Raw genomic sequence first — 24,301 nt, 5'->3', positions numbered from 1 at the left:
TGGGGGTGGGGGGCGGGGGGGATGTTTCCGCCTTAAAGCGCTTGAAATTTTTCAAAAGTTCCTCCCACCTTTAAGATGCATCATCAGACGTGGGTTTTCCTAGACTGTAAATTCTTACTCTCACGATTTGCACCACCACTGTAGGAGGCAAGTTAGTTTAAGCAGATGTAGCAATGCTTTAATTTTTAATTTTGGCCGGGTGTCCCTTTAACATTTCTAAACAGAAGTACAGATCTGAAATAATTTGTAACTGATGATTTGAACTATTTTGTCTTTGTTTTCCTTTATGGACAAGATCTACAGTAATACTGCTGTAAATCTTGTTATATATATTATTGAAGCAAGTGTTTTCTAAATGTTATGGTTTTAATATTTTATAAATGCTTCTTTTTAGCAGTGTGAGATTATTTGACTGAAAGCTGCATTATTAATAAAATAAATCATCCTTGTTACTAGTCATAGTGGTAGAGAATTTTCTACAGGATTCTTGTAGTCTTGTTTAATTGCATAAAATGTAGTAAATTCAGACAAATATTTACATTTTATGACAAGTATTACACGCCACTATTGAAATCTTATGTTTTACACACACATATATATATATATATATATATATATGGTTCTGCAAGAGATCACCCAACAATATTAATAGTTCTTTTGGATTCAGCCTCTCAGGACCACTTTTATTCCTGTATGGAAAAACCACCCAGTGTACCAACAAAACAAGACCGTGTGCTGTACTTATTTTATTGATCTTTTAAAAATGAGCACAGGTTGACAGAACACAATACACAACTGAAATGATTATGAGAGGCACCAAAAACAAATACCACTGCACTGATGAACAGCACAGATTTTTTTTATATGTTAATTGATGCACAATATTTTTGAAAATGAGAAAGGCTTAAATAACATGCAATGACATTTCTTTACAAATAGGCCATAGAAATGCATTGTACTTAGTTGTTTCATAGTGTTAAAATACACTGCGTGCAAATACATGCATCAATGAGCATATGCAGAATCCAGGGACAGATAATATAGATCAATACAATTCTTGTAAAAGAATACAAATATGGCCATTGTAGGCATTGAGAGATCTGGCAATCCTTATTGGGGAGTGTTCAATGCTTTGAAACTTGGCAGTTCTTTTTGTAATCCAATTTTTAAAATCTAATTTCCTTAAATAGCTGTATGATTCAGAGTGGCTAAAAGTGTCATTGTGCTCTGTTTGCTACCATAAAAAAACAAGGACAAAAAGACAAAGGAGTGTAAGGCCTGTAGAAAAAAAAAGCAAAGTGTGCATAAGTCTCCAGTGACCAGCTGGGAGGCAAACTACAGTAGGACTGCCACTTATTCCCTTTAAAAATTCATAAAATACCTGCAATCGAAGCACAACTACTGGATAAACAAATAATTTAAATCAAAAGATGGGACAAACAAACCCTTAAACTCTTGCGTCTGCTCCTGGGGACATATTCACATCCTCTACACATGACAGCTTACATAGGAAAGATGGGCACTGTTCTGTATGGCAAATACTGTAATGTGGTTCTTCTAAAAGAGTTTACATGACCTATGTAGACTGATAAGGTATGGATGGCACTGTGAGAGAGAAAGAGAAAGAGAGAGAGAAAGAGAGAGAGAGAGAGAGAGAGAGAGAGAGAGAGAGGTGTGCAGAGGGGTTGGCACAGTCAGTTCCGATCACAGCAGCACTATGGACAGGCGAGTCTAGGAAGCGCCCTTAAACGTTGGCGTCATCATCAGTTACGCTGGGGTTGGGTGACGACGTCGACATCTCCTTAAAGAGCTCATCGTCTTTCAGCATACTCTGTGCCACAATGCACATAAAAATTATACATGGTACTATAACACATTAGAAAGTGATCCATCTGATCACAACTGTACGATTAACGTGATTTTTACCGTCAAGTTGTTGATGCCCTCTGAGAAAGCTCCAATCTGTCGCACAGTTCCTTCTGAGTCCTCCATCTGTGGCCACAAAGTCAATAAAAAAGTAATTAAGTAAAATTAAGTAAATAAGCCCATTTTGTGTGATATAACGATTACGCTGTCCATGCTGTGGTATTACTCTTTAATATTAAAGTGTCCACACAACCTTACCTGCTCTAGTCGGTCCAAGTCATCCTCATAGATCTGCAGCTCCATGCCTCTGTAGCCCTTCTGGAAGCTGCGTCCTTTAGGCATCTCCACATCCATGGGGCACACGTACTCCTCATTCTCCTCCTGCCTCTTCTTCCTCCCAAAGCTTCCAAATGCCAGCTTCCGGGGCTAAATACAACACACAACAACACAGCAAGATGGAAGCCCACCACTATTAAAGCAGTATTTCTATGGAAAAAACAAAAAAATTACCAAATACAGTAGATCAGCCAAATAGTGTAAAGGTTGGCTTCTTCAAAGAGAGTGTTCATAATTTTTTAACTGAAGCTTTGAGGCTAATATAATCAACAAGTAATGGAGCTTTATACCCCACCAACTAGCACTGTATACCATATACTGTAATTATTATTTTGATCACTACTTCTCAAATACAAGGCATTCTGAATATTAATTTTAGTGTATTCTGTTTGTATCTAACATCTCTTCATTTTTTACAGCTTTCTACAAATAAATGAAAACAGTGATTCCAAACTTCTGAAATGTCATGTGGGTCACATACCTAATAACAGTAACAGCAGATATCTCTAAGCCTAAGTTGTGTCTATACTTTTGACCATTTTTATAGATAAGGGTATGTCATTCAGTATCTTGGCTGATGCACTCCATAAAGAAAAACATGTAAATTAGATTTTTGTTGAATGATTTCTTTACAGGGGAATTCCACCAAGTTTTTAAAATAGCTGCATTATTAAATGGTTAAGATGTAAACAAAGTCATTCAGAGAGGTTTGATGTAAAATCCTCCATTCTACAAAAACTTATCAAGTCAGAATTGTTCACAGTAAGTGGTGATAGAAACTCTGAAGGGCATAATGCCCTAAAAGCTTCCTCGAGGAAAGTAATTACAAGAAATGTATACAAATCTGCTGCCTTATGCTTGACGCACTGTTTTACAATAGGTTTGAGATTTTGGAAAAGCCATTCTTGCACGCATATTTCTACAGATTTTTTTTTTTCAGATTTTACCATCATCAACATTACATATAAAAACGCAGAAGACACATGTAAGATCACTGGTGGCTTTGGATAATAAATAAAATAGCTATATTTGCTACATTGCGACCCCTGGTTCCTGTCACCACCACTGTAAAGAAGTCACTAAGTTTCTCGACAATTAAGCATTTTACATCAAACTATCTCGAATGACTTCGATTACATCTCAATCACTGATTTATACAAACATTTTGGAGTAAGGAAAGGAATTCTCCATTAAGGCTGGTGTGCTGAAGTGTACCTTGACTTTAGCGGTTGCAGTAAGCACAGTATGGTCAGGGTTTTCCAGACACTCCTGCTTTAGCTGCTGCGCCTCTGAGCCTATCAAAAGGTTAAAGTGAGTGGCCAGGTGCCTCCGAAGCAGTGTCTTATTGGGAGGAATGTTCAGCAGCAGAGCCATGGTCTCCACATTAAAGCGAGGCTCCAACACCTGAACACACAGATATTTGCATACATTAAATACCATTAATTCCCCAAAGACTTAAAACACCATTTCTTTCTTTTTCATTGCTCACCATCAGTCCTCCATGGACTCCGCTGCCCCTCAGATTGGGTGCGTATTCTGCCAGATCTACAGAACGTAGCCACTCCATCACACGGTGGTTGGTCCACTGAGAGACCTCTGCTGGACTGATGTTGTTCTGAAACAACACAGAGAACCAGAATCAGCATGTTTACACACAGCAGTGAGTACTCTACAGTGGAACAGCACAGCTGAGCAAAGAACAACATAGCAGCAGATACCTCGTCAGAGGGTCTGCGGCGCAGGCAGTTGGGCTCATAGTTGTTGAGGCGCAGCACCTGGATGGCTCTTTTAATGCTGAGGTGATGCAGCACACTGCCCACTTTTAAAGACAATAGATCATCCTGACCAACATAAGAGAGTCCATCATTAAATGCAGCACAAGTTCAATAGTGCAATATGCAAGTACCTTTTATGAGAATGATCGCATTTAGGAAATCTGGATTCAGAAAGCAGTAATAACAGGAAGTAAACTGTAAAATGTCAGTGAAACAAAGTGGCCTGTCATCACTCAAGAGGAAAAAGCAGACTCACCACAGTCATGTAATGAAGCATTCTCCCATCTACTCTCCCCTCATCAAACTGGGTTTTGTACTGAGGAAGGCCAATGTCATCAAGCCATCCTGAATGAAGAGATCAGGAAAAAATGTAAGGGAAGAGAAATAAAAACCTCAAATTTAAATCAGTCTGCCAAACAAGTAAACTCCCAGAAGCCTGCAGTTAATTATGACGTTTAGAGCAGGAAAAGGCCCTTCCTCACTTGTCACCCAATGGTAGTCCAGTTTGCCTTTGTTGTCATCCTCCTCAGAGCCCAATGCTTGCAGGGCCAGCTGCAGTTTCTTCCTGTGGAGAGGGTGCTTGATTCCCAGCTCCTACACACAGGCCACAGTGAAATGGTTAGCACTAGCACACCGGGATCAGATCACTGTCCACTGAATTTACACAAAATGGTCATTTGTACACTTTACACAAAATCCAATATTTAAACATTAGAAAATGGACATTAGGAAAAAAGTAAAATTACTGACTAATAGAACAACAGATACTGAAATGAACACTCTTGCTGTTGCCACTGTTGTATACATAAAATACTAGGCAAAGGTCAGAGCCCACCCATTTATTTTTTTTAATTTCTAGTCAAAATGGCCATTAAATACAAAATCATTCATTTTTCAGTGAAAGAAAACAAAAACGTATGTAACAGCAAATTACACTGAAGCCTCAACAATTACATATAATACCAACTTTTTCTGCATTTTGTTTCTATCCTTGCCTTTATTACAGTTTTTCAAAGACATTTTAAAAGCGAAATTTCTTTTCTCAAAGTCGAAAAAAAGTGGAGCTTGATTTTCTCCCATCACTAAAATGTGGAAGCTGTAAGGATTGTTTATCTGATGTTGACCATTTTTGGTGGTCTATCACCAAGCATGACTGTTAGGAGTCATTTTGAATTTGAACTTTGAGTTTTGGAAGCTATTTTTTTTTTTTCAACTTATTTTTCTTTGACTTTCCCTTTCCCTTATGTAAGAGGATTCTCTTATATCTAATCTCAGAAATATCTCCCGAAAAATGAGTTCGTACTTCAAGGCTGTTTTCACTAGAAATTAAATAAATGTAGGTCTCTGACTTTTACATAGCACTGTATATTTTGTGTGCATGTGTATACAACAACAGCAAGTGAAAGATGGGAATGATCAAATCTCGTTTTCATTGGTGAGAAACCCTCCAGTGAGACAACTCACTTTGAAACCAAACTGAAAAAGTTACACAAGATGGGAATACACCGTTCTTGCTCAAGGATGTATGAGAGTCGCTGAATGTCCACCTTTTCTAAGTCTTGCTGAGAGGCCTGCAGGAGAGTGTGTCCTGAGGAGATCCACTGCCTGGCCAGGTTCACATACAGCCCTAGTCCCTGCTCCTGCATCCAGTCACACACCTGCTCCCGGGACCAGCGCGCAAATGGAGCATCCAGCTCACTGACAACCACACACATATACATAACACATTAACTTACAGGCCCTAAATGAGGAAAGAGTAAACTAAAAAATAGATAGATATTGTGCGTAACACATGGAGAAGCATTATGTCTTTTACTATAAGACATCTAAAGTAGAGATCAGACATCAGACAGAAATATCTGTTTTAACATTGTTCATGTGGATTTGGAGGTCATTATCAGCAAGCTCACCACCAGGTGGTGCTGTCTTTACAGCTGCTCCTTATAAGCAAAAATGAAGGATGAAGTGTTTATATGATAGGCCAGACCAGCACAGTCACAATGCCTCTGAAGACTGACCTGTTGGTGTTATGAAGGTCACGTGACCAGCCCAGCCTGGGCCCAGCTGTGGCTCGGATTCCTCCCCGTTTGAACTCGCTCTCTGAAAGGTTGTCATCCAAGTTGAATGTGGTTGACTGACTTCTTCTGAGCCTTCAGTGAAGAGTAATGTTTTATACTGATTTAGCTGACGAGAAAGGATTCTAAGCACGCACAATGAAAGCGACAAAAGTACACTGTTCAAATCTCTCTTGTTTTGCATGTATATCTGCATTACAAACACTATACATCAAATACTGTTTAAAAAGGAAATAAAAAAAATAATCACAACCTCATTTTCAAAAAAGTTGGTACAGTGTGTCAAATGCCAAAAGAACGCAAAAAATCATTTGAACTCCATAATCAACTGTCAATAGTACCAAGACAACATATCAAATGTTGATGCTGAGACATTTTATCATTTTTTTTAAAAATACATGCCCATTTTGAATTTAATGCCAACAACATATTTCAAAAAAGTTGGGAGAGGGGCATGTTTACCACTATGTTGCATCACTTGTTCTTTTAACCACACTCTGTAAGTGTTTGGTAAAGGAGGAGACTAATTGTTGTTTTGAAAGTTAATTTTTTTCCTATTCTTGCTTGATCTAGAATTTCAGTTGGTCAACAGTTCGGAATCTCCTTTGTCATATTTTTCATTTCGTAGTGCACCAAATGTTTTTTTAATGAGTGACAGATCTGGACTGCAGGCAGGTCAGTTTAGCACCCAGACTCTTTTAATACAAAGCCTTGCAGTTGTAATACGTGCAGAATGTGATTTGGCATCGTCTTGCTGAAATAAGCATGGCCTTCCCCAAAAGAGACAATGTCCATATGGCAACATATGTATATATCATTCAGCATTAATGATGCCTTCACAGATGTGCAAGTCACCCATGCCATTTTCACTAATTCACCCCCATACAATCATGGAAGCTGGCTTTTGAACTGTGCACTGATGACAAGCCAGATAGTCCCTCCCCTCTTTAGCCTAGAGGATGAAGCGTTTATGACTTCCAAAAAGAATTCTCAAATTTTGATTCGTCGGAACACAACACTTTTCCACTTCGCCTCAGCCCATCTTAAATGAGCTCGGGCCCAGAGAAGGTGGCAGCATTTCTGGATCCTGTTTATATCTGGTTTCTTCTTTGCATGGTAGAGTTTTAACTTGCATTTGTGGATGCAGCGACAAACAATGATTTTCGGAAGTGTTTGAGCCCGTGCAGTGATTTCCACTATAGAGTTGTGTCTGTTTTTAATGCAGTGCCACCTGAGGGCCCAAAGATCATGGCCATGTTACTGACCTGCTGCCAATTAACCGAATTAGCTGTGAAATGTTGCACCAGGTGTTTTTTTCAGCATTACACAACTTTATCATTCTTTTGCATGCCCCTGTCCCAACTTGAAACTTGTCCGAAATGTCCTGCTGGCATTAAATTCAAAACAGGCAAATTTTTTTTCGAAAACTGATAACAATCCTCAGTTGCAAAATTAGGTATGTTGTCTTTGTCCGATTTTCAGTTAAATATAGATATAAATGATTTGCACATTATTGCATTGTTTTTATTTACATTTTACACAGCAGCCCAACTTTGGGAACGGGTTTGTAGCAGACAGACGGTGGCCTACTCACTTTCCTATGAACGCTTTGATTCCCTTAGACTTCTTCTTGCCATCCGGGCAGGTGGGGAGAGTGCGTGTGCTGTCACTGTTTGCTGATCTTTGTGGCATTCCTGCAAGGTCTAGATGGTCTGTACCTTCACGCTCAGTCTCAGCTGTTCAAACACAGATAGAAGTTTAGAAAGTTCAAGAGACAGAAACAAAATCTGACGGCACTGCAAATGGAAGGTGCAGAAATTAAAACACCAACACCAGAACAGAAAGTCCAGTGCAGAAGAACCCATTAACAGTCTTACTACTAGAACACATCATAATAGAGCATATTTGCAGATAACGTCTAGTCAGGACTCAAGAACAACTGGATAGAGTTTGTTTCAGGGATACACTGAGACAGGGGGAAAAGAAGACAGATGCAGACAACAGCCCTGATCTACACAGCATGTACAAAGTTGCATGAAAAGTTACAAGATCTGATGTCAAAGAACAATGTGGCTGTAGAATAACTTGAGATTAGGGGGCATTACATTTCCACATTCTGCATCCCAGTGGGCTCCTCCTGGTAATAAAGAATGAACAGAATGCCAAAATACTTCAGAGATGTCATCAATCCAGTGAGGAACTCCACTTTTACACATTTGCTTGTTCTTGGAATAGCGGAATATATGAAAAATCCATCAATAAAAACACCTGGATTTTTTAGATGCATGTTTTTTTTCAAATGTTTAAAAAGCTACCAAAAGAGATGACTGTTAATAGAAGTCATCTGATGCAGGCTAAGTCAGTTTAAATCATGACAAGGAGACTGGGGAATGTTTGGTGTGGGAGAGGGGGCCCATCTGGAACAGGGTGTGTTAAGGCCAGTTCACAGAGACAGAACATATCCAGTTGTTGCTTTGTTTCTCCAGAGAGGCCATGCGGCAGGCCCAGCTCTACTGCGGAGGCTGTACCGTTCCTAGCATTGGAGCACTCGCACTCCGGCTGCAGTCTTCACACTATATACAACCACCACATGCCACCACCCCAATGCCAAATAAACAAAGGGCAGAGGTTAGGTTACAACATGCACACACAAAGCTACACTGGACAGGCTGGTTGGACAAACACATGCTTATCACAGCAAAGAAGACAGTTTCAAGCATAAAAAGCATACGCTACTTCATCACACAGTAATGCTGACTGGGACCCTAAAAACGATTGTAGAAGCAGAGCCAAAAATAATCCTTCAGAGGCACGATGTCAAACCTAGATTTGGGGCGCTGGCTGTTCTCTTCCCCCCTTTGATCTTAAAGAAGCCTCGTCCAAAGGAGGACCTGGCCTTCTTGGTACCAAAAGTGTCATCCTCAGAAGTACGGGAAACAGTAGGGGACTTTGGCGGCAAGGTCGTAATTTTGTTGAACTCATCAAAAGCTCGGCTCTAAAAATAAAATAAAATGAAATAAAAAAATAAAAAAATAATATATATGTATGAGAGGACATAACAGCTGTAAGTTAAACTTACCTCTGCTGGTCCTACTGCCAAAGGTCTCTGAGAAGACAAACAAAATGTTTTCAAACAGACATTTGTTTTTTCCAAGACGTATAAATAGTCACTTTAAAGACTGTTGTTAAAGCTGATGTTGTCAAAGACTATTTTTAAAGTTCTTAATAGAATGAAGTTCACCTTATCACTAGGGCTGCTAGCCAGGTTGCTCTGGCTTCCAGATTTGGGCACCTCTGCAGTTCTGCAATAAGATGAGTTAGTTATCATCACTCACTCGCAAAATCTCTGAAGCATCAAAAGAAAATTGCTTGTAAATACCAATTCTGAATGACATAACAGGAAACAGAGGGTATCCAATCCTACACATACACTTGGGATGCACTTATTTTGCCTACTTAAGACCATGAACAAGAGATACCTTCAAACTATGTTGCATCCTCAATATCATTCACCAGTTCTTCATTAGAGCTTAAACGTATGTCAGTATGTAGTACTGTATTAGGGATGCGCCGATATTGGAATTGTAGGCTAATGCCAGTATCCAATATTTTTCAAGTACATATCTGCTGATGCCAATACATAAAAAAATATAAAATGTCAAAACTGGGACCACCGGGATTAACATTTCAGAAAAAATATAACATTTACTTTTGTAGTATTAAAAATGCAGTAAAATGGATAAAATGTAGATATTTAAAGCACAATAGAAGCACAATAAATAGGTTATCAAATCAGTTTGAAATACCAGTCAAATTAACCATCTGACCAATGCCGAATTTTTTAAGCAATTATATGCAGATGCCGATATTCCAATAACATTGTGCATACCTACACAGTGTTAATTCATGTTTCAAATAAAACAAACCAAAACAATTATGGCAGTAATGTCCCATATTTGTAGCAAAGCTGCTGATAATTATTGAGAAGTCTTAAAAAGGCTGTGAAAATTCCCCTTTCTGGCACATATACTCACTCTAGTTTGGTATCTATTGGAGGCTCCTCTGATTGGCTTGGCTCCTGATGCCCTGCATCACTACAGGGGACAAACACATTGGAATAGGAATGCTAAATATGGAGGAAAAGAGTGATGGACAAGCAGTGGGATGCAAACAAGGCTAGACAGAGTTCAGACAATGGTTTGCTAAACATGGTAAGAGTGGAAAAGAGTGATGGAAAAGTGAGTTGAAACTGTACAGTGACCCAACAGTACCTACAACGGCAGAGGACACAGGAAAAGCAGTGGTGTGACAACAACAATGAGGAACAAGGGAAAGAAGCTGATCTTTATTCCGAAGAGCCACAAACAAGCATTAAGATGTCAACATGGAAGACCAGAAGACTGAGATGTAACCATAGTTGGAAATGATGACAATGACTGTGAAACATTTAATGATAAGACAGAATATGTTACTGGTGAGGCATACAAATGAGAGAAAAGGGTTAAGGGTGTCTGCAGTCTTTAGGGGCCAGAGTCATCAGGTTTCTGCTTTTTTTAAATTTGGAATTCACAAAATCCTTCAAGTGCTTGTCTCGGTAGGATGCTGTTGCATTGATGGTTGGTGATCCTGCCTGCTAGGATGCTAATATAGTTTCAGGAAACCACACTTTTGGGGTGTTTTTTTTGGAGCTCAGCTCACCTCTGTGACGGCGTTTGCTCCAATTCTTCATCAGTCTGTTGTTTGGCTTGTGGAGATGGCGTGAGGGAGGGCACCTGCAGTGTACTGACAAACGTAGTTGGCTAAACACAAAAAAGAGAAATATCCAACAATTGGTTAGATCAAACCAATTTTTCAGCTTATCTAAATATTATGAGGCTGTTAGTTTCACTTATCACCCCAGGGATGTCTATTTCCTGACAATAATGACTGCAAATTGACTCTGGATCAACTACAGCAGCAAAGTGTGACTTGGAGTTCACAAGCAATGTCCTCTACTTGGGTCTGTTCAAGCCTCAGGCTTGACAGATTCACCAGGATCAAAACTGTTTGGCTAGAGTGTCAATCTTGCAATCTTGTGATGTTCAAAAATAAAACAATATCAGAGCTAGGGGTGGGTGATATAGCAAAAATATTATATAACAATGAATGAAAACATCTTACAACATGCATCACAATATTTTCACAGTATTGACATAGTAAAAATATCGTATAAACGTATACAGGACTTTGAGGATTTCAGGGTACTTTTCAAAAATACAAACAGAATGTTGATTTAGGAGCATGAGTGCGAGAACAGATTTTGGCCCAAGTCGTCCACCACTTCATTATGTGCATTGTGAATACAAAGGTGAGGATCTTTTTGGTGATGCATGCCACTGGATAAATCAAATGTTACTATTTTGACAAGACATAAGAACATCAGCCTACTTTACTTGTTTGCACGTAATAAGAAACCTAACTAACCCGCCAATAAAAGTTGCACAGCTGTCAAGTCACACACCCACTGTTTGGCCTTTGCTGAGGTTTCACAGCATTAAACGCAAATCTGATGGGTTTTCAAAACAGAAAGAGAAACTTAGCTTAGCTTAGCTGCATGAGGAGCTTAGCTGCATGTTTGCAGTGCACTGATGAGCATTATTAGCCAACACAGCACCTTCAAAATAAGGCCAAGCATGTTGATTTTGTATACCGGCATTTAAATGGGCCACCAAAGTGGATGCTAAACAAAATGAACCAGAAGTTAAACGGCCCTCTCTTACAACAGAAAAACTGGCTGAGTAAAGCATTTAGTTTGACTGCACTAGAACTGAAAAACTTAGAAGTTAGCCAAGCTAACAATATTATCTATTATTTAATTTTCAACAGGTCTTAGTCTAATTTCTAATAAACATGCACAAAAAATGCATTATGTTACAAAAAAAAATAATAATAATAAAAGCAAGAAATGGCTGCTTAGCAAACAGGCTCGCAGGCCAAACGTGTAAGAAATGCAGAGAAAAAGACACACTTTGCATGGATTAGATAAAAGGCAGAAATACAGATGAAATCAAAGAAACTGCATGTTATACGACAAACCTCCTAATCATGTTCAGATCACCCTTAAGGGCTTGCTGGAAAAACCTGATTAATGAATCCTTTTTTTAATTATTTTTCCTGTCAGCCAAAAAGGGGAAAAAAGTTCATACAAAGTTTGTGCTCATAGATGTTGTGTGAGCTCCTGTCTATTTCAAATTAACTGGCAAAAACTTAGAGCCCTGAATTTTACCTAACACACATATCACAACATCCAATTAAGCAGGGCCAAACATGCTCTCTTGAAATTCCATCATCACCACGATACAAACACACAACCTCCCCACAACAGGATAACACATCAAAGCTCCATACAGGCCTCTATTTAATAAAACATTCAGCTGGTCAGTGTTGTTTATGTACTCACGATGACCAAGATATGCTCAGAAAATTGTGATGGAATTTATCACAATATCACGTTGTTGTATCACCCATCCCTAATCAGGGCTCATAGAAAGTTTGACAAACTAAAACAGAAGCCGCACTGAAAAATGAGTAATAATATCTCACAGGGCAAGGCCCAAAACATTTCATACAGTTAGGGGTTCTGAAGTCCCCTGTCATTGCATGTAGGAATGCCTTGTGTGGACGTGCCAGAAGACTCAGCTGGTTTGAAAAGAGATGCAGTACCTCGTCCTGACTCGTCGCAGCCCCTTCCTCAGCACAACCCAGCACGGACTTCTCAGTGTCCATGGAAACTGAGATAGCAGTTGACATGGAGAGGGAGCTGTCACTGTGGCTCTCATCACTTTCACCTTCTTTCCCTTTATCTGAGGAGAAGGAGAAGAGAGCGAGGGAGGCCCGCTCATTAACTGGCGTCGGGTGCACGGAACATGGACATTTAATTTAGAGACTCACACATCAGTTTCAATTACTGTTTATTAACAGCAACTTGACTAATTCGACTAATTACGTCTTAAATTGGATGATGTGTCAACACTTGTAAGAAAGCACAAAAATAGTTCACAGGACCAAATGATGGCAAATTGCCTTTAATTTGCCACAAGAACTCTCACGATTAGTACATACACAACCTCTTTTCACCTTTTCTGCCTTGCACTGACATGACCATATCTTGCACTTTCTTGTAACGCATAAGAGACTGCCGAAGCTCCTCAATCTTGCGATCCTGTGGAGCAGGTAAGAGGAATTATCATAGATTGACATAAACCATCAAAAACACCAAAAAATGAAATTAATTCAAGGGATGGAGGCACCTTCTCTTCATTGGCTGCCATGAGTGATTCAACTGCTTTCTTCATTCTCTGCACTTCCATGTCTGCAAAGTACAGGCTATGTAGTAAAATCAGGGGCCAAAACAAGAACCTGACAGCTAAAGCAACATTTGAACACACTGACACAAGACAGACAACAACAGATCATAAATCTCATTAACAGAGAGAGTTGAGGTCCAACAGTGACCTTTGAGTGCAGTGTATACAGTGGAGGAGCTCCATTGGGTCTACTGTGAGAGTGCACACAGCCAGAGTGGACAGCGCTGGTCTCCAGCCTGAGAGGTACCTCTGGTTAGAGGTCACAGCACTGCTGCTAATGACTGAGCGAAGGTGACAAAAGAACAGATAGAGGGAGGTGACAGAGGAGAGAGGTGCTGAGAGCAGCTGGAGGGTAGTTGAGGTGTTACTGTTAAAGGAGACAAGCAAGAAAACACAGGCTGCTTGTTGGACACAAGGGTGTGGACAGGACACATCCAACATGCTGAACGGGCTACTACAAACTGTCTCACTAATCAGGAGCTGATTTAGACCTTGGTCCTAATGCTTAATGCTTTTAAGGCCGATATCCTATATTTTTCTTGTATTTTCCCCCTGAGGCCCACGTATAACATTTGCGTGGGTTTATGTACCTAAAAATAGATGTAACTTATTTTTAAATTAAACTGGCTTCAAGACAAAATAGGTTTAAATATCCCAATCAAATTACATGTATGGTTGATTTTCTATGTGAAAAAAGTTAAAACATCTTTTACAGAGAGCACACATAAATATGCCTTTTTGCAGAGTTTAGTGCTCAGTTTCCATTTATTTGCAAAGTTTAACAAATTGGAAAAAAATAGGACCTAAAATTTAAATACAGAAAACATAAAATGTTTTATTTTTTCCCCCCAACATGGTAAATTTAGCAAATAAACAGTAATTGTGCATTAAAATGTGCAGGTGTGTGTTCTGCAAATGACTGTATAAGTAAACAGTCTATCTTCTGAATGTCCTGTATTGTGCCTCATTTAAAAAGCAGTCCAGTTTTATGACATTGCAAAAACAGTGAGTTTAAAACAGTGTTTTTGCACCTTAGTTTTCCTATATGGACCTGGGAATGAATGGTTTGATTTTAACAATTTTTATACTTTACATCATTTTTCATGATATCAGCCCTAAAAACAATTTCTTTCCTCATGTTTCCTTCTCAGAGTAACCTGTGCTTGTTTTAACTGGTTCAGTGATGAACACTTCTCCTTCGTTTCACAGAAAAGCAAGCATAATGAGTACATACATGCAGACTGTGAAAGAAGAACAGAACTAAGCAAGGAAACGATATATAGGCATAAATAAATGCATAAAAGGTAAACCTCCCTTACGTTTCTCTTTGAGCCTCTTTTTAAAAGTTTCCTCTGTATGGTAGACTGTATAAGACAGAGTAATGAAATACAATATCTTTTGTTACTGCTTCTGTCAAAACACTGTCCATTATTAAATGGAAACAGACATGCAGCAGTCATATAGAGTCAAATAAAAAAATTAGAAATATAAAATGCAAAAATGCAGTCTATTACAACCTCTTGTATTTTTCACCAAGGGGTAGATGTTAGCGCCATAACATTGCACTGACACATCAAAACCTGGCCCTGGACTAGGGTATTTCCTAGAGCATGCTGAGGCAGGTGATGTGGCTATGAGTAACAGTGGCTTAGCCTGACCCACCTCTCTCGGTGCTTTCTAAGCCTGCAGGCGTGGGTGATCTGGACCCTGTCTCATCCTGTAGCCTCCTCAGTTCTCCATCTCTGCCATCCAGCTGCCTTCTTAAGGTAATCAGCTCCTCCTAAAAAACACACCCATACATACAAATCATGAGACACTGGTTACTTTGATGAGCTTACATGTTACATCAACACCACAGACAAACAAGCCATGACCACATTTCATAAGTTATGCAGCAGAGATATAACACAATCTGTGTGCAGATCTGTACATGTGCAAATACTCCACAATAAAAAAAAAATATATATATATGTATGTATATATATATATATATATATATATATATATATAAAAAAAAGAATGAAAACGTTTTACAGTAAACTACCAGATAGTTGGGACTGAAAGCCAATCAAGCAGCAAAAAGAGGTCAGCATATGATTTCTGCACATTACAACGAAGAAAATCCATTTTCTCTGTTGATTCAACAGCAGGTGACCATAATTCTGAACAAACTTGTCTTTTTTTTCCTTTCTGAAAGGTACTCTGTCAGCCTACACACAACCAAACAGTGCAGTAGAGTCTGCAAGTAACTGGACAGTGAACAATTTTTGTTTTGGATTTGTAACTCTATACTACATTTGTGAACCACACAAGACTAGCCACCTTTTCCAGGGGGCCATAAGTAATAGCTGTTTTTCACTGATACATAACAAGCCAGGAGAGTTCTGGGGCAGTCTTATTTTTGACATACACCACACATAAATTCTCTTACCATAAAAATGAAAGGGAAAAAAAAGGAATTACTCATGATTCAGATCATTCCACCTCATCTGTACAACATTGTATATGTGGAACTGGCTCACTTGTCTGTATGATGTGACTGCTCATATTCAGAAGCATGGAGAAGCATCCTAAAGGGGCATTCTGGTCTAAAACTGGCATTTAATGTATCTGTTGTGCGCAGCATTGTATCCCTCAGCCTCATCAGTCTGACAGAATCCATGATTCTGTATCACTACTGTTTTCATTCATAAATGTTCTCTCACTAGAACACCCAGCTGGAATTACACAAAAAAACATCATAAACCCTGTGGTGTCAAGCAATCCTGACTGCTTGCCTAGGCACTGATGTAAAGGCTGATGAATGCAGATGTGATATCCAGCTTCCACGCAGTAATGTTAGCTATCTGGCTTCCTTCTGCATTAGCTAGGTAGGAAGCCAGATAGCTGGGTATGTGGCAAAGTCTTTGTGTTTTGCTGACTGCTATGAAATCCTGCATGCACATCATGGTTAATGTTCTTTCTTGTTTGATTGACTTGGGTTTCTCTTTGTGATTGTCTTATCTGCTGTGACCAATGTAACACAATGTAACTTAATAATATCAATAACTTGATTTCAAAAACTAGAACCTGATGGAGCCATATACAGACTGGGATTGGGATGGGGAGGCTGGTCCTAGAACATAACAAAATGCAGATAAATTGCATGCATGGTCAACACAAAAATTAAGCAATTAGCCTTATTTGGAGCTTAAAAATCATTGTTGTGTTGGTGACATGTTAAGCCATTCCAGCACACTTCAGACGTATTAATTGCAATGTCAAATTGAAATATAAAGTGTTTATCAGTAAGCTGCTGATAAGGTAGAATGAAGTACTTGATATGTATAGCTATAAGTTTCAGTATTATAAGGAACTATAGTGCAAGTCAAACACTTAAATAAAATGCAGGTATGCTTTCACAATAGAATAAAAGTTTGATTTGTGTTTTGACATTATTCCACCTAATTACATAGAACCCAACTGACATGTCAGCTGGCCAAAAATATTAATAATATCAACAACCAACAGTTTTATTGACATCTGCAAAAATATTTCAGGGTGATTAACAACTTTTTCAGTCAAGACATCTCCAGGATTCCAACTCAAAAGCCCAACAGAAGGTCCCTGTTTAACTATATGACAACAATTCAGGCTAAACTACTGCTACAGTATTTTTTTATTGTATTACTATATAACTGACAACAAAAATCAGTCTAAACTATTAAATCAGCTGACAGAATTATCATCGGTACTGGCCACTAAAATTTCATATTGGTCAGGCCTAATAATAAACAGACTGGCACATTTGGAGGTGAATATCTACTTTAAGAGTAAATATGTAAAAATACTGCCTGACAAGGTGAACTGGTATGTGTGTGTGTGTGTTTGTGTACACTTTTTATAAAACAACAACAAAACAACAGCATCAAACAGTCACCCTGAGGTACGCCAACCTTGAGTGCCTGGATTTTGTGTTCCTTCCTCTGTTTTTCATACTGCATCTGGCCCATTTTGATTTTCAGGCTAGACAGCTTAGCCATTAGCGACTAGCAGTGGAGAGGTTAGCCAGGAAGGAAGAGAGAAAGAGAGAAATTTAAGAGATGAAAAAGACACTTGTAGAAGGAAAAAGGGGGTGAAAAGAGAGTCAAGCCAAGTAATAACAACGATCATGGAAGGAAAAGGAAAAACTGTAGTGAAAGAAGAAATCTATGAAGTGAAAACATTAAAGCAGTGACCCCTGACAGCAACACTACTCAGATCGAGACTGAACTAAAAGCTTACCTTAGTGGACTTCAGTTTCTTCTCATTCTGTAACCGTTCAGTCTCCATTTCAGAAACCCGATACCGCAGCTCATTGATCTCCAGAATCAAACCCTGAAGAGAAAAAAAAAACTATTTTACCACCAGTCCCAAACAGATCTATGAACAGTTGGTCAACATTTGTGAAGAGGAGAGTGTTAAGGTGACACTGAGCTACTGCACTAAAATATCCAATTTTACTGCATTTGTATCCCGATACGAATACATTTTTTATTTCTCCACAACACTAATCCAGGTGGATCTAGTCCCAATTTATATGTTTTAGAAATATAAACGGTCAGCCTCAAACATAGGCATCTGCCCACAATTTCCATATCTGTGTAAGTCTACTTGTGATTCATTCAGTAAAGCCCACTGTTGCATTTAACATTATGTACTCAAGCAGCATAAAAGCCTAAACGCACAACAATCTGACATATTTAAATCTTAGAACATAAAAGTTCAGTATCTCAAAGGGAGGAAAACAAGAGCCCAGTGACAGTGACTTCCATTCAGCACTGGGGCCTTTCGGGGACGAGCTCTTTGTCAGAGTGTCCAGCATTCAGCAAGAGATTTATGATTCAATAAACAGCCTGAACTGCCTGAAGTCATAAACACTTTATACCACTGCAAATTTTACACAGTGTAAAAACAGACATCTGCATTTAAATGATGGTGAGATAGCTGAGGAAAGCCTACATATTCTTGACAAAATAGGTGAAACTGTTTAGGATATGGTCACGATTAAACCAGCTTCATGCCTTAACATTATTCTAGTTTAAGCCTCCAGCTACTAGAAGACAAAAATAGCATCTTTAAGGGAACAGCATGCAGCCATTAAATCATGGGACACAGGAAACAGGCCTGACCTTCCTTATCCTTAACAAATGCACCAACTATCCTACTCTCTAAAAAACAATCCACAGTTCTGGTAACAGTTCTTGTATACTCGTTTAAGGGTGTAAAAGTTTTGTCCGCAGACAGAAAACCATTTAAAGTGTTCAGTGCTATGCTGAAGAAGGAAAAAAAAGACTTATCCCTGTGTTTTAATCACTTTTGGTTGGAGGTGATGGGTGAACACACGTGCAGGGAAGGGTCATCTCTTAGTCCCTAATCTGAGAGCAACATCTTTAAAAAGGAGCATCTGTTCAGACTCAAAGTTCTCCATCTGCTTTTTGCATTACTGGATAAGCAGCTACTCATTCTGGCCAAGGTGATGGAAGCAACTTAAACCTTAACTTTAAGCGCAACAAAAAAATGTGCTGACAAAAATATAATTTTAGCACCACCTCACTCTCCCACCATTTTACAAAGAACATGAGGCATCCATCTGTTTTCAGCAAGTCCTTCGCTATCCATAAAGTCACCACATGTGCCTTTCCACAGCGCTGGTACAAACCCTTCCCATAGTCCTACGCTCAACACCCACTCTCAGGAAACTCAGCGTTCGACTCCCAGACTTGCACATCCACAAAGGGAGCAAAGCTTCCACAGTAATAACTACTTTCCAGAGAGAAGAAAAGCCACCCAAAACAATTTTGGAGAGGAAATGGCTTTTGGCAGAAACTGTCTTTGCTTTAGCCTTTGTCCAGACAGCAAGTGAAGCACAACATGGATAAATGCCTGCCAATCCAATGGACTGGAAGAGACCTGAGCATTTCAACAACACAATGCGTGACTGAAAGTAACCAAGTGCCATGCAAATTTCATTAAAGTTAAAAACAAAGAAAATCTTCTTTCTGTTTCAAACTTCTTTCATAACATTCTTTCATGATAATTGCTGCTGATATATATAAAAAGGATATCTAGGGACATAAAAAATGAGACATCTTACCTACTACAAATTGCAGAGGGATCTATATAAAAAAAAAAAAAATAAAAAATTCTCACCTCACTATCCCTGAATCGTTCATCAAAGTCTATCCTGTCTTTTTCCATGGCAGTCAGCTTCAGTTTCAAGTTGGAAACCTCAGCCATCAGCTCCAGCTTTTGGGTCTCCAGGGCTGACCTGAGGAGGAGCTCCTGAAAGCAAAAGAGGGGCAGAGAATTCAAATGTATGGCCAGCACATACGAAAGATCTAAGTAGTGGTTATAGAAATATGCCACAGTGCAGAAGGTCACTACTTTGACAATCTCAGCAGAAAACGTAAGTTGGCTCATATTCTGCCAGCTCCAACTGTACCCTCTAACAAGGTACCAAACGTTCTCCAGCTCCACAGCTACCATAAAAATGCTTTTTGCTGAGCTACAATAATTGTTCCTCCATGAGTTCCACTGTACTGCACACAATTCACTACACATATGGCAAAAAATCCAAGAGAACCAATGAGCAAAAAATAATTCTGTGTGTATGTATATATATATCAGCATGGTGAAACCTCTATTTAACTGGATTTAATTATGTACAATATGAAAGTTAGCCTGAATTCTGAAGTAAGATAGCAGCATTTTTCTTTGGCTTTGTGAAGCAGCAAAAGTGGTGATTGCCTCCAGCCATGCAACTAACCTGCTGTAACATTTCCTCAGTGGCATTCAGTTTTTCGCGGTGTTCCTCAAGGCACATATCTAGGTCTCTTATCTTTTCTCCTTGAGCTTCCACTTGGTCCGTCAAAACACTGACCTGCAATGCATTATTTTCACTTAAAGCAATTAGACAACTATTATTCAGTTGTACAAAATCTATGAAATACTGTCTGGTAACCAAACATTAACCAAAAAGTTTTCTGAGTTACCTGAAGAACAAGGGATTCCTTGTCACTTTCAAGACGATTAAGTCTGTCCTGGTAAATGTCACCAGTCACGGAAATGTGTCCATTTGACTGTATCAAAAAATGAGATAATTTAAACATATTTAAAGTATAAAATAACAAGCTTATTACTACAAATTACTAAGACAATTTACATTAGTAACGGGTACATTGAGAAAATCATGCAGTTAAGAGAAAATCACAAATGTAAAGAAAGAAGAGCATTTCAAAAAATGACAATGAAGGATTTCGAAGCTGTGTGTCCAATCCAAGTGTTTTCCATGAGCTCTTTGTTCTCATAACACCACCTTAAATGGTGAATGGACTAACAAATCCCTGAGTAAACAGACTGAGTTATGGTATTACATGCTGACTCTGGCATTCCTTTGGCAGACATCCAAACCCCTCTCTCTTAGCATACAGTCAGAACTGGTTTCTTGGTAAAGATAACCATTATCTGCGTATCAGAATATTCAGATATAGCATGCTAACTAAAACATTTCCAACTGCCTTAAATAACCCGCTCAACTGGCAGCTGAAATATGACTGCACTCGAAATATTACTGCAAAAAACAAAAGCATTAGTATGTATAAGCATTTCTGTATAAATTCCAGTTCTATTTACAGCATAGCAATACCATACTATTATTACTATTTGCCTGTATCTAGTAACGAACAGCAGTAACATGACACTGTTATGAAGGCAGAATGCGTACCAGGTGGCCATGCAGCCACTCCACCAGGCAGTCTGCGGTGGAGTCGGGAATTTGGCAGCGTAGTCCTTCTCTCTCCTCCGAGTCCATGAGCTCCAGGACCCCCCTCAGATCCTCAATCAGGTGCAGGGCCCGCAGGCCTCCCATGAACGGGGAGGTCGGAGACTGACAGTCAAAGATGCCATTGGAGTAGTCTAGTGCCTTGGAGCCTGTGAGATATTGACAGCATGTCATTGTTACTCATTCAGATGTGTCCACTGCGATGACTTAAGAACAAATAAAAGAAAAATGGCATATTCGAGGAACTTAGCCAAAAAAAAAAAAGTTGAATGTTTTCATCACAGTTCATGCAATGCTTAATGCAAGCAACATAGCAGTTCCCAACTTGAATTTATTTATTAGTTAATTCCAAAGAAGAATTCGTGTTCTCAGCACTCTACAGCACCGCCAAGCAAGTTCAAAATGAGACCTCTTTCAACACAAAAATTCTCACAGTGCAGCACTAAGGAATGATTATATCTGACTTAAGACATAGTCATGAAAAATATGATTATCTAACACTGTGGAACAAAACAGTGTGCCCTTCTACTAAGCCTTGAGGGCAACTCTTTGACTATAGGCCAGAGTAGAGGAGTCTGAAATAGACCAGAATAAAGGCTATAGTTACCGAGACCTCGAGGCATCATGTGATGTGACAGGCTACTTCTACAAGAAATGCCATCCCCATAATTAACTAGTGCTGAAAAACAGTAGTACTTCACAAGCCTGTTCAGTGAACTGAGCATCAACTACTGTTGAATCTCATGACTATGAATGTTGCAGGATACCATACCATTTAAACACTTTTCTTAGCTCTTAGTCATAGTTCAGACACTGTACAACAGCCTTGTTCAGATATTTACAACAAAAAAATCCTCAACAGGTCATAGATTTCAGAGAAAATCAGCACAACTCATGGTACACAGCAGGTGCATGGTGCAACTGAATTCTGCCATTATTTCTCTCTGAATTTTCTCTGAATATCTGCACTAGATATACAGAGCTTGAATTACCTGCAATGATGCCATCCATCTGCTCCAAGGCAGCTGCCAACATGTCACTGGCATCAGACATCATCTTTAGTCTACCAAATTTACCCTGGAAGGAAAAAAACGTGAACAATGCAAATTACATGAAAATGTACATTTGTAACCATTAACGTGTCCTACAGTTACTCAAAGTAGCAAATCTTTATTCTCTCACACATACAGAAGCCAATCATCTAGCAAAGAGCACTTTCAGTGAGAATGTGAGGGATGGCCAAACGAGCAAACAGAACCTATAGTTTAAACCAAGGTGATGTGACAAGAGGACGTGCACGGTGGCAGAATAAGAGGAGCAGCAGTTTGTTGGTTAATGTTCTTGAAGGACTGACGATATAATCAAAAAGCATATCATGTCGAAATTTAGCACAATAATGATACATACCATCATATTGCTCACCCTATTTTGTACATGTATCACCTGATCAGATCATGATCTCATTAGCATGCTTGTCATTTTCTCCTTCCAAACATGGACCCCACCACAACAGGTCTGTATAGTCAACTGCACAAGACTGAGAGGCTCTGGCTTGCTGTGTTCCTGTTTTATTGTGCTCTAGGACATTAAATCTTTTGGGAGAAAGCCTGGATGATTCTTAGCTTGTCTGCTGTTCCTTGGGTTACCCAGTTAGGATACAACCATTGGCCACAGATTTGAAAGAATAATTGAGCCTTTTACCTCCATTACTGGCACAGTTTTCGTGCTGCTGCATGGGACACAGGGCACTCTGTTGAGGGACCAGTGGAGGCACAGAGTGACGCTCTTTTGGACCAACACCCAAGAACACAGCAGCGTCTTTATCTTAGTCTCACTCCTCCGAACAAACAAATGAAGGGCAACCCTGTCATGTTCTCATATCCTCCCCACCACTGTAGATAAAGTTCTAGGCTAAAATGCCACACCATATATGCAACTTCCAAAATAAATCAGTTGTGAAACAGCCGGTAAGGCCACCACTGTGCTTCATACTACTAGAGTGAGATTTATTTTACTGTACTCAGATCCCTTTTTGATAACCTATGTCAGGGGAATTCCATGATTTCCCTTTGGGGATAAATATAGTACAGTTTTGTGCAAAACTCAGAAATCACTCTTCATTTATTTCAATTCTAGTCAAAACATGTGGTTAAAAGAAGTTTTAGTACTTAGTGTGTCTACCCTTACCCCTTTATTACAGCTCCCATTCTTTTCAGGAGACTTGCTTTCAGTTTTTTAAAGAAATCTGCAGGGATATTTTACCACACGTGCAAACTTTGGTCTTGAATTTTCTGCTTCTCATAATCAAAATAATCTCAAACATATTTAGTGATGTTAAGGTCTGGGGTGGTCAGTCCATTGTTCTGAGAACACAGCAGCTTCTTTGTTTAATTTGCAAATTTTCTTCTTTTTTCGTCTATTTCCTTTTTCTTTGTAACGGCTTCTTGACAGCTACACATGCTTTCAGACTCACAGCACTGAACTGTCTTCCCACAGTGGAAGAACAGACAAACATCTGTGGATTTTTTCTGATCTGAAGCAAGAGCAGAGCTTGATTATCTCCTCTCTCTAAAAGATGAAAGTTTTAAGCATGGTTTATCTGATGATGACAGGTTTGGCTGTATACCAGATCTTTTTGCATTCTATTTTTTCCTCTTATTACCCTATGGTTTTCCTTTGCCTTTTGTGAGTGGTTTATATATTCTTATATGTAATCTCTTCAGAAATAACTCCTGGAAAATGAATAATTTGAACTTAATGATTAAAGAAAATGTGTTCTCTAACTTTTGCTCAGTACTGTACATCTCTCTATCTATCTAGGTGGGAGATTTAACTACACTGAAGCACAATACTGGCTTTGGACTGTTATTCTTCACAACACATCAGCTTGTGATTTTCCAGGTTGGAGAAACTGTTTAGTCACCCAGCTGAATGGTGAGTTTTATTTAAACAGCTGGTCTAACACACTGGTGACACCCAGCATTCAGGTGGCGGTTTTCACTTTTATGCTCTCGATGTTTTATAGAAACCACCCACAAACACACCACATGAAGGACAAAAAAACCATGTTAGAGTAATGTGTAAACCAACGCCCAATACAGT

The 24,301-nt window shown here is 39.1% G+C and overlaps 1 protein-coding gene across 5 annotated transcripts in view; it reads right to left on the bottom strand.

Annotated features, from left to right (window-relative positions):
• Positions 1-728: 728 nt before the first annotated feature.
• Positions 729-24,301, bottom strand: part of ppfibp1b (PPFIA binding protein 1b) — a 29,790-nt gene continuing 6,217 nt past the window's right edge. The window contains exons 2-29 of one of the 5 annotated variants that reach the window (XM_036584738.1): positions 22,192-22,276; positions 21,143-21,348; positions 20,412-20,498; positions 20,186-20,299; positions 19,570-19,701; positions 17,662-17,754; positions 17,334-17,426; positions 15,061-15,178; positions 14,718-14,762; positions 13,342-13,403; positions 13,169-13,253; positions 12,755-12,894; positions 10,751-10,851; positions 10,087-10,146; positions 9,294-9,354; positions 9,132-9,158; positions 8,876-9,047; positions 7,647-7,788; positions 5,996-6,127; positions 5,525-5,675; positions 4,460-4,571; positions 4,234-4,322; positions 3,921-4,043; positions 3,692-3,817; positions 3,418-3,606; positions 2,125-2,292; positions 1,927-1,992; positions 729-1,831 (exon numbers count right to left, since the gene is read on the bottom strand). In XM_036584738.1, coding sequence (XP_036440631.1) covers positions 1,745-1,831; positions 1,927-1,992; positions 2,125-2,292; positions 3,418-3,606; positions 3,692-3,817; positions 3,921-4,043; positions 4,234-4,322; positions 4,460-4,571; positions 5,525-5,675; positions 5,996-6,127; positions 7,647-7,788; positions 8,876-9,047; positions 9,132-9,158; positions 9,294-9,354; positions 10,087-10,146; positions 10,751-10,851; positions 12,755-12,894; positions 13,169-13,253; positions 13,342-13,403; positions 14,718-14,762; positions 15,061-15,178; positions 17,334-17,426; positions 17,662-17,754; positions 19,570-19,701; positions 20,186-20,299; positions 20,412-20,498; positions 21,143-21,348; positions 22,192-22,255 — 3,045 coding nt within the window. In that variant the 5' untranslated portion in view covers positions 22,256-22,276 and the 3' untranslated portion in view covers positions 729-1,744. The remainder of the gene's footprint in view (positions 1,832-1,926; positions 1,993-2,124; positions 2,293-3,417; positions 3,607-3,691; positions 3,818-3,920; positions 4,044-4,233; positions 4,323-4,459; positions 4,572-5,524; positions 5,676-5,995; positions 6,128-7,646; positions 7,789-8,875; positions 9,048-9,131; positions 9,159-9,293; positions 9,355-10,086; positions 10,147-10,750; positions 10,852-12,754; positions 12,895-13,168; positions 13,254-13,341; positions 13,404-14,717; positions 14,763-15,060; positions 15,179-17,333; positions 17,427-17,661; positions 17,755-19,569; positions 19,702-20,185; positions 20,300-20,411; positions 20,499-21,142; positions 21,349-22,191; positions 22,277-24,301) is intronic. The other 4 variants (XM_036584740.1, XM_036584739.1, XM_036584741.1 and 1 more) reach the window with 4 other exon arrangements.

This window comes from Colossoma macropomum, unplaced genomic scaffold (genome assembly GCF_904425465.1).
Source record: "Colossoma macropomum unplaced genomic scaffold, Colossoma_macropomum, whole genome shotgun sequence".
Lineage (NCBI taxonomy): Eukaryota > Metazoa > Chordata > Actinopteri > Characiformes > Serrasalmidae > Colossoma > Colossoma macropomum.
Note: the sequence above shows the minus strand (reverse complement) of the source record. Positions and strands in the feature narration are given on the sequence as shown.